The sequence below is a fragment of the Oncorhynchus masou genome, chromosome 22 (assembly GCF_036934945.1).
Source record: "Oncorhynchus masou masou isolate Uvic2021 chromosome 22, UVic_Omas_1.1, whole genome shotgun sequence".
Classification (NCBI taxonomy): domain Eukaryota; kingdom Metazoa; phylum Chordata; class Actinopteri; order Salmoniformes; family Salmonidae; genus Oncorhynchus; species Oncorhynchus masou.
Window position 1 is genome coordinate 13474722 of NC_088233.1, and position 15196 is coordinate 13489917.

Below are 15196 nucleotides of genomic sequence, written 5' to 3' on the forward strand. Positions count from 1 at the left end.
ATAGCGCACATAAACCATACAGTGGAAAAAACTGGCAAAAAAATGTCAGGGTGATGTCTTCGGTGATGTCATGGTTAGGTCATATACTGATTTATAAAGGCCATTTTTAAACGTCTTATAAACGACCAGAATTCTGACATCTCCTTCTGTCATCTAACCTTGCTTTTGATCTCCTCCTCATCTGCAGAACTGAATGTTGGTGTTAGTTTGATGGATCTGGTGGGCTTGGCATCATCCTCTAGCAATGAGCTGGTCACTGTGATCCCTATGATGGAGAAAAGTGGGTTTATCAGCACAAAAATAGAGATAGACTTAGGTAAATGGGGGATGAAATACTACTAACTTGTTATCAGTATTTGTATGGCATGCTGGCTAACCAACTCATATCTCCCTCCTATAGTTGTGTAGCATGGAGCGGATATTTACCTTTGTCCTTTACCATTCGCCTGATTTGTTTCTTCAGTTCAAGTCTCTCCTCTTCCAGTCGTTCAATCTGTGGAGTCAAGTGGGGTCGTAAGGGAAACAGGGCCACAGGTTGAGCTAAAGGTTTTGTTCCAAATGGCACCCTATCATCTATATAGTACACTACTTTTAACCAGTGCCCATAGTATAGTGCACTACTTCTTTTAGTGCAATATGTAGGGAACAAGGTACCAAATGGGACACAGACAAATTGACGTCAAGAAGTTCCTTCCCATCCCTATCTACCTCTTTGGTGAGAACCTGGTTCTCTGCTTGGAACTGCCTCTGTTTCAGGGATTTGGTTCTTCTGAATTCTGTCAGATCCACTTCCTCTTTGGGCTCCAGACCTTATGAAAGAGAATGATGGATGAATACAAAACCTGAATGAGAGGATATCCAACAATGAAAATGTCTAGCTAATAAGGTAACTCACTAACTTTATGAAATATAACACCTTCCAACAGGAAATCAAATATGTCTGCTGTCTCTCTGTTTTTTTTTATGTCTTTGTTGTTTGTTGCTTGTTATTTTTTATTAAATGAAAGGATATTCAACAATGAAAAAATGTCTAGCTAATGACATCATTCATTAACTTTATGAAATATAACACAATCCAAAAGGAAATTAATTTTGCGTCTGCCATCTCCCTGTTTTTGATTTATTTGTTGTTGTTTCCAGTTCTTATTTTAAATTTCTATCTGTAACATGTTGAGACATTGTGAAATTAACATAAATAAAATGTGACTTGAAGTTTGTTAATTACATTTGTTTTGTGTGTGACTTACCGAGTCGTTCCCTAAGATCTTCGTTCTCATCCAGAAGGTTGTTGATTCTCATCTCCAGCTGGTTGATCTCTCTGGTCATAGCCTCCGCCTCACGGTCTCGCACTCTCATCTGATTCTTACACTCTTTGATCTCAGCAATGGCCACCTGCAGACCATCAGTGCCCTGCAGGACAGTAAAGAGAGCCAAGAGAGATCAGCCATGGCTTTCATACTTTGTTTAATCTAGGATACAAGATTTGACAGACCAGACATCTCAAAAACAAAGCCTGTTGCATGAGTCATGAGAATCACCACAGGGATGGGGGAAAATAGTTAAAAAAAAAACTTATTATGTTGGAGGACCTTAAGCAACTGAGCATTTGTGAAATCGGGCAGGCTAGGCAGACTTACAGACTCATAGAGTCTCATGTGGTTTAATGTGTCACTGAGCTCTTTGTCCTTGTCCCTGGCGTCTGTCTCGGCTAGCTCAGCCACACGTTCTGCTTCCAGTGCTCTTGTCTCTGTGGCCTGCAGCTTAGCGGATAGCTCGTCCAGCTTCCTCTGCTGGATGGCTGAGGGCAGACCTGGGGAAAAACTTTGAGCTATAATCTATTGCTAATAATGCTAAATCAGAGTTTATGGCTCTGTGCTACACTAGAGATACAAATGCTAACCCTAACGTGCTAAATGTCTTCCCTTTAAAAAACATTTTAGCTAAATTGTCTGAAGCTAAAAATTATACTGTAAAGATGGCGCCAACTAACCTGCAGAGAACACCCACACTTTTTCAATCTTATAGCAATGTTGGTGCATAGCAGCCTTGGCTGACACCAGAACAACATTCCTTGTTAACAGCATCCAGATCCATGTGCTTTTACAACAAGACAATTTGACACGCACCTCTGTCTTTCTTCAGGGGCTTCTTGAGTTCCTCTATGAGCAGGGCATTTCTCTCCATCTCCCCCGTATACTGCTCCACTTGCTCTGTCAGCATCTTGATTTGATTGTCTCTCTCTAGCACGGCCTTGAAGACATTCACAAACATTTTATTAGTTTGGAACCAGCGTTAGTACAAGGACAACCACGGAAGAGCACAGCAGGTTGTGATTTGTGTACAATAACGTGTAATAAAAGACATGAGATCTTGTGAAATGAAATGAAAGCAGAGAGAGGTCTGTAAAATAGACAAGAAATATGGAGGGCCGAGTAACTTACACCACATAGCTCATATATGACCTGGCCACGAGTTAGTGACGGGAGTGCAAGTAAAGACAGGAGAAAAGAACAGAATGAACAGAAGAGAAGATGCAGTGGAAATGACAGATGGAACACAACGATACAGTATCTTGTCTGAAGTCGGTACCGCCGATGTGCCAACATCTGCCTGTAGTGTCTGAATGGTTTGGGCTACACACTAATATGACCCCTCCATAGAAGTTGAGACTCTCATGAACAAGATGGTGTTCTCAGTTTTTACCTACAACCCCCACAAGTGTCACAGGACTCATCTGAAGTTTACCCGGTACTGGCCCGAAAAATAAATGGAAGTGAATAGGGAATTTCCAAGTCAAAGGTGGTCATTCCACGGTAAAAAATAAATACATACTTCTTATATCTTTCAGATATAGGACAGCCACTTCCAAACATACTTCCTTTTAAATACATTTTAAATATCTATTTTTCCATGTATGAATCTGTTATTCAATGTGTTTCTATGGGCTAATAGCCGAAAAGCTCAATTCAATGTCTTTTTTACAGTACCAGTCAAAAGTTTGGACACACCTACTCATTCAAAAGTTTTTCTTAATTTTTACTATTTTCTACATTGTAGAATAATAGTGAAGACATCAACACTATGAAATAACACATATGGAATCATGTAGTAACCAAAAAAGTGTTAAACAAATTACAGCTTTGCACTGGTACTGTATATATATTTTTTATACTTCTAGGGATACTAAAATTCTAAATCAAATAGCTAAATGATTCATGGTATGACCATCTTAAAACAATTCCATATGTTATCTTAGTAGAAACTTAGCCCCTGGCACTTAGTTAAATATTTTCACAGTTGAAATATATATCTTTCAACAGACAGATATTTCAAAGATGAAGATAAACAAAAAACACACTGTTTGAACAGATAGATTTAGAGATTTCCTAATATAGTATAAAATGCCACCGTTTTTAAAGTAATTTGTCGTTGCATGTACTGTATGTACCAAATACTGCACAAAAAGTTCCCTCACAGGAACAATGAATTATCTCTATTGAAGTTTGAAAACGTACTGTAAGTTGCTCACTACTGTAAGTCGGTCTGGATAAGAGCGTCTGTTAAATGACTAAAATGTAAATGTGAAATTCAGATCTACCCAAGTTCCTTAGATGTATTAATATGTATGTATTTACATAAAGATAAGGCTTTCAGCTTTGAGACGGACCTGCTGCAAGGCGATGATGTTGCTCTTGTCCGTGTCCATCTGGGTCGAGCGTAGCTTGTCCCTTAGCTCGCGGATCATCTGCTGGTACTCCATGATCTCCTCATCCTTCCCAGCCAGCACTCTCTGAAAATCACAAATCACAGACACAATCAAGGCCACTCAGAAAAACGCAGAGATCACCAGGGCCACTGACAAAACAACACAGCTGCAACAAACCAGGCAGTATGCTTTGATGAGGACAGGCCCCGACCTAAAATGTTTTAATTTATGCTTATTGACTACTAATGTTTGAACTGTGAAGAATAAATGTAAATATTTCCTCTATACATAGAGTACCAGTCAAAAGTTTGGATAAAGTTTGCAAAGCTGTCATCAAGGCAAAGGATGGCTAGTTTTAAGAATCTCAAATATAAAATGTGTTTTTGATTTGTTTAACACTTTTTTGGTTACTTCATGATTCCATATGTGTTATTTAATAGTTTGATGTCTTCACTATTATTTTACAATGTATAAAATAGTCAAAATAAAGAAAAACCATTGAATGAGTAGATGTCTCCAAACTTTTGACTTGTACTGGAATTAGCTGTGTGCTGTCAAGTTCTTTAATGATTCAGAAAACATACAGACAGCAGCATGCAGTACTTGATACAATCGCCTGCTGCCTTTTCTCTCAGCCAGGTAAATAATGTGAGAACACCCACCTTCCATTCGTCCACCTTGGCATTCACGGCTGCCATGACTGGGTCATCTTCCTCCGCCCGGCTCTGAATCTGCTCTGTCAGCTCTCTGACCTGAAGTGAAGAACACAGCAGTATATTGTTTTATTCAACACCAATGAATGTATGTTATTTACACTGTCAATTCACAATAATGATTCAATATTAGAAATGCTTCATAAAGTCTATGCAAAGCCGTGCTGAAACTTTCCCAGGTTCAACCTTTACATTTTTCCGTAATTTTGTCCCTCTAGGTTACCTGTAGCTTGGCGTGGTCCCTCTCCTTCCTCAGCTGGTCCATGATGGAGTCTGTCTGCTGCACAACGATTTTCATCTTGTTGTACTCGTCAGTCATCGTCTCCATCTCCTTCACTGACTCCTCTAGGCTCTTCTGCATCTGATCGTTCTGTGTCTTCAGGTGGGCGACCTCTTCCTCCGCACGCTAGAGGTAGAGGAATGAGGACACAGGTCTGGGGTTAGTACAGTAAGAAACGTACTGTAAATCATGCAATGATATCAACGGAAGATTTTGTCCATGTGTTTTTCAAGTCACGACTTGTCCTTAATACCCTTTTGACACTACTGAGCCAAGTCAAGGCGAGTTGTACTGCGCTGGCCTGGTTACGCATTAGGGAAATATCCAAATCAGGGATTTTTCGGGCTCCCGAGTGGCGCTGCATCTCAGTGCTAGAGGCGTCACTACAGACCCTGGTTCGATTCCAGGCTGTATCACAACCGGCAGTGATTGGGAGTCTCAAAGGGCGGCGCACAATTGGCCCAGGGTCGTCCGGGTTAAGGTTTGGCCGGGGTTGGCTGTCATTGTAAACAAGAATTTGATCTTAACTGACTTGCCTAGTTAAATAAAGGTTAAATAAAATACATAAATTGTATGAAAGGGGTCTGCAGTACCTGAACGTCCTCCATGCACTGGTAGAGCTGTCTGTTGGCTGAGTTGAGTCTCCTCTGTGTCTCAGTACTCTCCTCTCTGGACTGGACCGGCTCCTTCTGGTCCAGCTCCCTCCTGTAGAAGTCTACATCCTGCTGGAGCTGCTCGTTCTGACACACACCGCAGGAGAGGAGACACAGTTAACAAACACTTATATTGGTGTATACTGTCATACACGTATTATGAACAGTTAACATACACTTATACTGGTGTATACTGTCATACACGTATTATGAACAGTTAACACAAACGCAGACAGACACTCACTGGTGTTCTACTTACTTGGACAAACACTTATTTTCACCTTAAAAAGGTCCAATGCAGCTATTCTTATCTTAAAGTCAAATTATTTCTGGGTAACAATGAAGAACCTTAATGTGATTGTTTTCATTTAAAATGGTCAAAAACAATCTAAAATAGCTTATTGGCAAAGAGCAATTTCTCAAACAAGAATTTTGCTACCACTGTCTGGGAGTGGTCTGAGTGGGGAGGGGAAAACAGAAAACTAACTGTTATTGTCAGAGAGGTTTGGAACTCTCTTTCTTATTGATCTATTATGAAATGTACCGCAGGCCAAAACTCTTTTCAAACAGCACTTACACTAAAAAGGGTATTATCATAATTTGGGCACAATGTAGCAAAATATTTTGAAACGTAAACAAAAATGAGTGTTCAGGTAGTGCCTCCCCAATTCAGACACGACTATGTTGTCACTAACCTCTCTTTTCAGCTTCCTGCTCTCATCCTCAGCCTCCTCTACCCGAATCATCAACTGTGGGAACACATGGGAGATATTAGTTGCATTGGAATTGTGAACACAATGGGCGATTACTTAGTATAGGCTACATACAATAAAATCAATTGAACATTTTGCACAAAGTAGGAAGGTCTTAGTATAGTGTTGAGAACACAATGACACACATTAACACTAGTTCACGATGGAATTAATGACGTCTCATAACATAAGGTCATACTTCCTCATTGATTTTCTTCTCCTTGCTCGTCTCTTTCTCCAACTGTTGGATATCCTTCTCTCTACGGTTCAACTGGGCCTCCAGTGTGCGCATCTCGTCCCGCAGGAAGCGAGTATCTGGCCCACCGCCAACGCCCGACTTCTTGGCCATCTGGACAGGAAATCAAGCAGACAACAAACTCTCAGGCCCCCTCTGTTTACAACACTTACTCATGTACTTAAACTTCCACCAGTCTCTCGAAAAACAAGATTAGATTATGTCTCCAATTGCTTCTATGAATGTGTGAAAGAAGTCCCAGGGCCAAATTATTGTTCAGGAAACGCAGAGAACAGCTCAACAAACTGCAGCGTAGCAGAGCACTCTAATCTCCTTAAGTGCCGTCATTCTATGGTCACAGCTTACAATCTCCTTTGTGGACAGTGAGGGACTTTACTATTGGTTGAGAGGTGTACTAAGTCCTATTGAAGAAAACTGAGCATGAGTTGAAATTACCTGTGCTCCAATTCAATCAAAACTGCTTTCCAGAAACTGCAGTTTTGATTGGACCCTAATGCTTCATAGTTCAATTTAATGACAACATTCACACCAAGCCTTACCTCTAACTCTTCTTCCCACTTTAACTCCTTGGCCTTCCACTCATTTTCTGTAAGACATGAAAGAGATACTGTTGTAGTATCTACTGCGGGCCATTCATTTCAAATATTCGTCCCAACAACTGGATTGAAAACAATGCTTTATGCACCTACCCGATCTAGCTTGTTCTGTCCCGGCATTATCGATGAGTTCAAATGCCATAGTAACCTCCTCTTTCTTCAACTGCAAAAAAAAGAAAACAATTTTAGTAAGCTTGGGCGGTGTACCTTATATAGAAAATGTTGGTCAGCACACCTACTAATTTTATTTTAGTAAATATTAGTTTACAATTTTTTTTTTTTAAAGAATAAAGAAAAATCAAAGTAAAATGGCATGGACAAAATTATTGGCACCCTGGAGCTAGTACTTGGTTTCACAGCCTTTGGCCAAGACAACTGCAGACAAACACTAACCATCAATGACCTGAATCACATCCATAACCTATGACGAGAGCTGGAAACAGTAGTTGGTGGAGTGCACCCATCATACATTGAAGAATTAGCACAGTTCCGTGCTGAATAGTGGGCCAAATGGCCAGTAGAAAGGTGCAGCAAGCTCATTGATGGCTACAAGAAGAGTTTGTGGCAGTTATCGTGGCCAAAGGCTGTGCAACCAAGTACTAGCTCCAGGGTGGCAATCATTTTGTCCATTCCATTTTACTTTGATTTCCTAAATCAAAATTGTAAACTTAAGTTTACAAAAATGTAACTGGTTTCTGCAATGTTGAACATCCAATAACAAGGTGTGGAGACCAAGTTATTTTCAATTTCAACTTGTTTTAGAAGAAATATGGAATTATCTAATTAAGAAAAGTGCAAGGCTGCCAATATATTTGACCGCAACTGTACGTTACATGAAACTGAGACTATAACAGACGAATACTGTAAATCCACACAAAAGCAGGTCAAGTATCTGAAGCAAATATAATCAAACTTTTCTATATTAATTATACCACACTGTGTAGAGCTTATTCCTTCAAAGCAACTACGTAATGTATTCCACTCTGATATTAACACTGGATAAAATCATTTCAGCACAGTTTTAGTGAGCTTGAGTAATGCATCTCTGGATGTGTCTGGGTAATAATAGCATTGGACACCTTCAGAAGGCCTTGAATGACTCGCAAGAGGTGAACAATTTTCTCTGGGCTTCCATCTTTCAACTCCCGCTCCCATCGTTTGACCTGTAGAGAAATAGAGCACCATTGCTTTTCAATGAAACATAAAGCAAAATTGTCCTCAGGCAGAAACACAGCAACAACAGTACTGCTTTGTGCAAAATTAAGTAAACCCTGAGCATAACAGTCTGTCAAGGCCCAGGAACAAGTACTGCTTGGTATTTTATGCATGTTCCTGTCCAGTGGTGACCCATCATTAAGGGCAGTTGGGACAGAGCCACGTTACCTGTTGCATGTTATTTTTGCATAAATACGTGCCACATATCATTGAGTTAATTAAGCCTCCATACAAACATGGTCTCTTTTTTGCTTTCTTGAGTAAGGCAGCTCCAAAATGCAGGTGTTTCAGCCTAGCTCAGTGCTTTCTGTGGTGGTGGGACAGCCAGTAGAAAATACGGAGTTTAGGGGTTGGTAATGTTCTCGAGTTGCGCTGTGATTGACTCAGCGTTCTGTCACTCATGGGGACACTACGTCACTGCCAAATCTAAGGGTAGAGCTGGAAAAATCAAGCCCCTTGGGTGCTGGCATACAGTTATATTAGAAGTGCCCATCCAAGAAGGTGCAAGGTCATTGGCCATTGATAAAATTAAGTCAAATCACGTTATATCTACAGTAGCTTTGATTGGACATGTCAACATCATACTTTCAAAATCTTAGCTAGCAGTCATCATCATGAATCAAGTCGACAATCTACTGGCAAATCCTTTTTAATCCTTGTCAAATGAAGTAAAAAATGAAACGTAATTACAGATAAAACGTATCGATGCTCATCGGCCATTGGAAATAAACATTACACAACAAGTTGGAAATCGCAAATTCAAGAATGAGTTATTTGGATGGAATCAGTGGCTAACTGCAAGCATTGCAATCACTTGCCTGTGTGTGTGGTCCCAAGTCTGGGTTTACATTCAACATTGGCCATGCTGTCAATCCAGCATGATCTCTGCCGTGCTCAAAACAACTGTAAACTCGGAAATCTGACTTCAGTGAGTTCAAGACAACTGGGAACTCGGGGAAAAACAAGCTCTGACTGGGAAAATACGTTTTGAACGGTCATCCAACTCGGAATTGTAAATTGGGAACTCGGGCCTCTTTCTAGAGCTATGACCTGAAGATCACTGACATCATGATTCAACCTTTTTCAGTGTTCCCAGCTGTCTTGAAAGCACCATAAATCCATAGAATGCCAGACTTTGATGACAAAATTTGCCCATGAAGGACCACCTTGCCACAATCCTGTTCAAATGAGCAAAGCACAACAAGGTGAGTCCAAAAATGTATTGTATGCTGCTGCATAAATTATGTTATATGCCAGGGATACAGTGGGGCAAAAAAGTATTTAGTCAGCCACCAATTGTGCAAGGTCTGTAATTTTCATCATAGGTGCACTTAAACTATGACAGACAAAATGAGAAAGAAAAATCCAGAAAATCACATTGTAGGAATTTTTGTTGTATTCTTGTTGTTGAATTTTATCCCTTTTTCTCCCCAATTTCGTGGTATCCAATTGTTGTAGTAGCTACTATTTTGTCTCATCGCTACAACTCCCGTACGGGCTCGGGAGAGACGAAGGTTGAAAGTCATGGTTGAAAGTCACACAACCCAACCAAGCCGCACTGCATCTTAACACAGCGCGCATCCAACCCGGAAACCAGCCGCACCAATGTGTCGGAGGAAAAACTGTGCACCTGGCAACCTTGGTTAGCGCCCACAGGAGCCGCTGGTGAGCAATGAGTCAAGGACATCCCTCCCAACCAATCCCCCCCTAACCCGGACGACGCTAGGCCAATTGTGCGTCGCCCCCCACTGACCTCCCAGTCGCGGCCAGTTATGAAAGAGCCTGGGCGCGAACCCAGGGTCATTGTAGGATTTTTAATGAATTTATTTGCAAATTATGGTGGAAAATAAGTATTTGGTCACCTACAAACAAGCAAGATTTCTGGCTCTCACAGACCTATTACTTCTTTAAGAGGCTCCTCTGTCCTCCACTTGTTACCTGTATTAATGGCACCTGTTTGAACCTGTTATCAGTATAAAAGACACCTGTCCACAACCTCAATATGATATGTGGCATGTGATTTTCTGGATTTTTTCTCCTCATTTTGTCTGTCATAGTTGAAATGTACCTATGATGAAAATTACAGGCCTCTCTCATCTTTTTAAGTGGGAGAACTTGCACAATTGGTGGCTGACTAAATACTTTTTTGGCCCACTGCATATGTATACTGTAAATAAGAAAGTAATACTAAGTGTATGTGGTGTAGTAAGTCTTTCCCCCCCCCTGACTTGGTGGTGCACATGAAGACTATAACCTGTTTTAGAGAAATGTAATCATAGAATATTGTAAGACTTTTCATTGTCTGCTTACACTACCGGTCAAAAGTTTTAGAACACCTACTCATTCAATGGTTTTTCTTTATTTTTACTATTTTGTACATTGTAGAATAATAGTGAAGACATCAAAACTATGAAAAAACACATCATGTAGTAACCAAAAAAAGTGTGAAGTTTAAACAAATCAAAATATATTTAAAATTTGAGATTCTTCAACTAGCCATCCTTTGCCTTGATGACAACTTTACACACTCTTTGCATTCTCTCAACCAGCTTCACTTGGAATGCTTTTCCAACAGTCTTGAAGCAGTTCCCACATATGCTGAGCACTTGTTGGCTGCTTTTTCTTCACTCTACGGTCCGACTTATCCCAAACCATCTCAATTGGGTCGAGGTTGGGGGATTGTGGAGGCCAGGTCATCTGATGCAGCACTCCGTCTTGGTCATATAGCCCTTATACAGCCTGAAGGTGTGTTGGGTCATTGTCCCATTAAGCCTATATCATATCATATCATATAGCATATCGCTGCAGAATGCTGTGGTAGCCATGCTGGTTGAGTGTGCCTTGAATTCTAAATAAATCACAGTGTCACCAGCAAAGTACCTCCCCCCGCCCCACACCTCCTCCTCCATGCTTCACGGTGGGAAATACACATGCAGAGATCATCCGTTCACTGACACCGCGTCTCACAAAGACATGGCGGTTGGAACCAAAAATCTCCAATTTGGACTCCAGACCAAAGGACAAATTTCCACCGGTCTAATGTCCATTGCTCATGTTTCTTGGCCCAAGCAAGTCTCTTCTTCTTATTGGTGTCCTTTAGTAGTGGTTCTTTGCAGCAAATCAACCATAAAGGCCTTATTCACACAGTATCCTCTGAACAGTTGATGTTTAGATGTAGCTGTTACTTGAACTCTGTGAAGCATTTATTTGGGCTGCAATTTCTGAAGCTGGTAACTCTAATGAACTTGTGCTCTGCAGCAGAGGTAACTCTGGGTCTTCCATTCCAGTGGCGGTCCTTATGAGAGCCAGTTTCATCATAGCAATTGATGGTTTTTGCGACTGCACTTTAAGAAACTTTCAAAGTTCTTGAAATTTTCCATATCGACTGACCTTCATGTCTTAAAGTAATTTCTCTTTGCGTATTTGAGCTGTTCTTGCCATAATATGGACTTGGTCTTTTACCAAATAGGGCTATCTTCTGTATACTATCCCTACCTTGTCACAACACAACTGATTGGCTCAAACACATAAAGAAGGAAAGAAATTACACAAATTACACAAACTTTTAAGGCACACCTGTTAATTGAAATGCATTCCAGGAGACTGCCTCATGAAGCTGGTTGAGAGAATGCCAAGAGTGTGCAAAGCTGTCATCAAGGCAAAGGGGGGCTTTATGAAGAATCCAAATATAAAATATATTTTGATTTGTTTAACACTTTTTTGGTTACTACAGTCGTGGCCAAACGTTTTGAGAATGACACAAATATTAATTTTCACAACGTCTGCTGCCTCAGTTTGTATGATGGCAATTTGCATATACTCCAGAATGTTATGAAGAGTGATCAGATTAATTGCAATTAATTGTAAAGTCCCTATTTGCCATGCAAATGAACTGAATCCCCAAAAACATTTCCACTGCATTTCAGCCCTGCCACAAATGGACCAGCTGACATCATGTCAGTGATTCTCTCGTTAACACAGGTGTGAGTGTTGACGAGGATAAGACTGGAGATCACTCTGTCATGCTGATTGAGTTTGAATAAGACTGGAAGCTTCAAAAGGAGGGTGGTGCTTAAAATCATTGTTCTTCCTCTGACAAACATGGTTACCTGCAAGGAAACACGTGTCGTCGTCATTGCTTTGCACAAAAAGGGCTTCACAGGCAAGGATATTGCTGCCAGTAAGATTGCACCTAAATCAACCATTTATCTGATCATCAAGAACTTCAAGGAGAGAGGTTCAATTGTTGTGAAGAAGGCTTCAGGGCACCCAAGAAAGTCTAGTAAGCGCCAGAACTGTCTCCTAAAGTTGATTCAGCTGCTGGATCTGGGCACCACCAGTACAGAGCTTGCTCATGAATGGCAGCAAGCAGGTGAGTGCATCTGCACACACAGTGAGGCGAATACTTTTGGAGGACGACCTGGTGTCAAGAAGGGCAGCAAAGAAGCCACTTCTCTCCAGGAAAAACATCAGGGACAGACTGATATTCTGCGAAACGTACAGGGATTGGACTGCTGAGGACTGGGGTAAAGCCATTTTCTCTGATGAATCCCCTTTCCGATTGTTTGGGGCATCCGGAAAAAAGCTTGTCCAGAGAAGACAAGGTGAGTGCTACCATCAGTCCTGTGTCATGCCAACAGTAAAGCATCCTGAGACCATTCATGTGTGGGGTTGCTTCTCAGCCAAGGGAGTGGGCAACTTACAATTTTGCCTAAGAACACAGTGTCATATTCGTCATAATGAGTGGACCAAGATGCAACGTGGTATGTTTCCATCCTTTTATTTAGAAGAGAAACTTAAAGCACAAAAACAATAAAGCGAATAAATGAAACATGAAGCTACATGCAGTGCAGAAAGCAACTACACACAAACATAGTCAAGATCCCACAAATCACAATGGGGAAAATGGCTACCTAAATACGATCCCCAATCAGACAACGCTAAACAGCTGTCTCTGATTGGGAACCATACCAGGCCAACATAAATCACTAATCACCTAGATGACCCACTATAGTCAGTATCACGCACCAACCAACATAGATAATAAACAGCTCTCTATGGTCAGGGCGTGACACACAGCCATGAATAAAGAATGGTACCAACACATCCTCCGAGAGCAACTTCTCCCAACCATCCAGGAACAGTTTGGTGACGAACAATGCCTTTTCCAGCATGATGGAGCACCTTGCCATAAGGAAAAAGTGATAACTAAGAGGCTCGGGAAACAAAACATAGATATTTTGGGTCCATGGCCAGGAAATTCCCCAGACCTTAATCCCATTGAGAACATGTGGTCAATCCTCAAGAGGCAGGTGGACAAACATAACCCCACAAATTCTGACAAACTCCAAGCATTGATTATACAAGAATGGGCTGCCATCAGTCAGGATAATTGACAGCATGCCAGGGCGGATTGCAGAGGTCTTGAAAAATAAGGGTCAACACTGCAAATATTGACTCTATGCATCAACTTCATGTAATTGTTAATACAGGCCTTACACTTATGAAATGCTTGTAATTATACTTCAGAATTCCATAGTAACATCTGACAAAAATATCTAAAGACACTGAAGCAGCAAACTTTGTGAAAATTAATGTCATTCTCAACTTTTGGCCACGACTGTACATGATTCCATATGTGTTTTTTCATAGTTTTGATGTCTTCACTATTATTCTAAAAATGTAGAAAATAGTCAAATCAAGAAAACCCTTGAATGTGGTGTTCTAAAACTTTTGACCGGTAGTGTATATGCCACCTTTATTTATCCTACGGTTCTGACTTGATGTAGAGGGAGAACACTGTAAGAATGGCCCATTTTCTGAATTTTGTCACTGTACATTTCAAAAGTGCTTAACAAATATATTGACTACGTTTGTCCTAGCTCACTCACTCATGAATGTCTTAATCGAAATTACGGACTGCCTCTTATCGTCCCCTTATGTTTTTTAAAAGGCAGTAAATGAGGCTGAATGAACTGTTTCGCTGTCAGGCAAGGCTCCGCTGATAGCCAGGTGTAGCAGTGGTAAGATGTTGGAACTGCTGTTGGGACAACTTTATGTAGGTACCGTTTGTCAACTTTATAGTGCAATTAACATATTGTTTAGTGTTGTGTCGTGGCTTTGTTGGCATCCCCTCATTTTTTGGAGGGTTTGCCCCACCAAGATTTACATGCTAAAATCGCCACTGTTCCTGTCTCACTGGTATTAGATGTCAAAATGTCTTACATGTTTGTTTAGTCTACAAGCCAGGTGCTTTCCTAGCCAGAGAGGGAAATGGTAGGGGGATCAAAATTAGGTGCGCAGAAGAGGATTAGTCTGTTTTGAAGCATTTTGCTGACACAGGCAGTTTGTAATTTGGCAGCAGGCAGTGGAGTCCTTTGTTTGAGTTTATTTTATTTTTACAGGGACAGTGCACATTAATCAACGTTTCAGTAAAAGTGCCAGTTTTAGCCAGCCAGCTAATTTTCAACCGCAGTCCCCGGGCAGGTTATTAAAAACAATTATAATATAGACAATCATTGAGCAGTGAGCACATGCAGAGCAACATAGGACAAGCAAGACGTAGCATACAGACAGAGCAACATAGGACAAGCAAGACGTAGCATACAGACAGAGCAACATAGAACAAAAAGCAGCAAGACAAAATTCATAAAAGCAACAAAGTGTTTCCACACCTCACAAGCCACAGACAACATAGAAAGCGGCAATACACAGCTAGGGATTATGTTCACAAATTGATTGACCTTTAGCCATGTCTTCAAGTATTTTGTGAAAGTGTGATATGTGGTGCAGTTATGTGTGTCTGATGGCAGTGTATTCCAGACATGGGAAGTTCTCACAGAGAAAGCGGATTTACTAAAGGTGCTTTTCCTCAAGGGTATACACTCACCTCTCATGGCAGACCTTGTGGATCTGCTGCCATATGTTTGGGTTTTCTGTTTAACACAAATACTGAGTGGAGGGGGAGCCAGGCCATTTAGGATCTTCAACACAATATATGCGTCAGTGTATTGCACAAGATTTTC

At 40.9% G+C, this 15196-nt stretch overlaps 1 protein-coding gene across 4 annotated transcripts in view; it reads right to left on the reverse strand.

Moving 5' to 3' along the window:
• The window catches only part of cep290 (centrosomal protein 290), a 67579-nt gene that overhangs the window by 45246 nt on the left and 7137 nt on the right, over positions 1 to 15196 (reverse strand). For 3 of the 4 annotated variants that reach the window (XM_064929336.1, XM_064929337.1, XM_064929335.1), the window contains exons 3-17: positions 8036 to 8119; positions 7050 to 7119; positions 6900 to 6946; positions 6304 to 6453; positions 6048 to 6101; positions 5293 to 5439; positions 4643 to 4825; positions 4369 to 4458; positions 3668 to 3790; positions 2127 to 2250; positions 1638 to 1810; positions 1248 to 1410; positions 709 to 809; positions 427 to 493; positions 159 to 265 (exon numbers count right to left, since the gene is read on the reverse strand). In XM_064929336.1, coding sequence (XP_064785408.1) covers positions 159 to 265; positions 427 to 493; positions 709 to 809; positions 1248 to 1410; positions 1638 to 1810; positions 2127 to 2250; positions 3668 to 3790; positions 4369 to 4458; positions 4643 to 4825; positions 5293 to 5439; positions 6048 to 6101; positions 6304 to 6453; positions 6900 to 6946; positions 7050 to 7119; positions 8036 to 8119 — 1683 coding nt within the window. Of the gene's footprint in view, positions 1 to 158; positions 266 to 426; positions 494 to 708; positions 810 to 1247; positions 1411 to 1637; positions 1811 to 2126; positions 2251 to 3667; positions 3791 to 4368; positions 4459 to 4642; positions 4826 to 4952; positions 5102 to 5292; positions 5440 to 6047; positions 6102 to 6303; positions 6454 to 6899; positions 6947 to 7049; positions 7120 to 8035; positions 8120 to 15196 lie in introns of those variants that run through there. The other variant, XM_064929338.1, reaches the window with a different exon arrangement.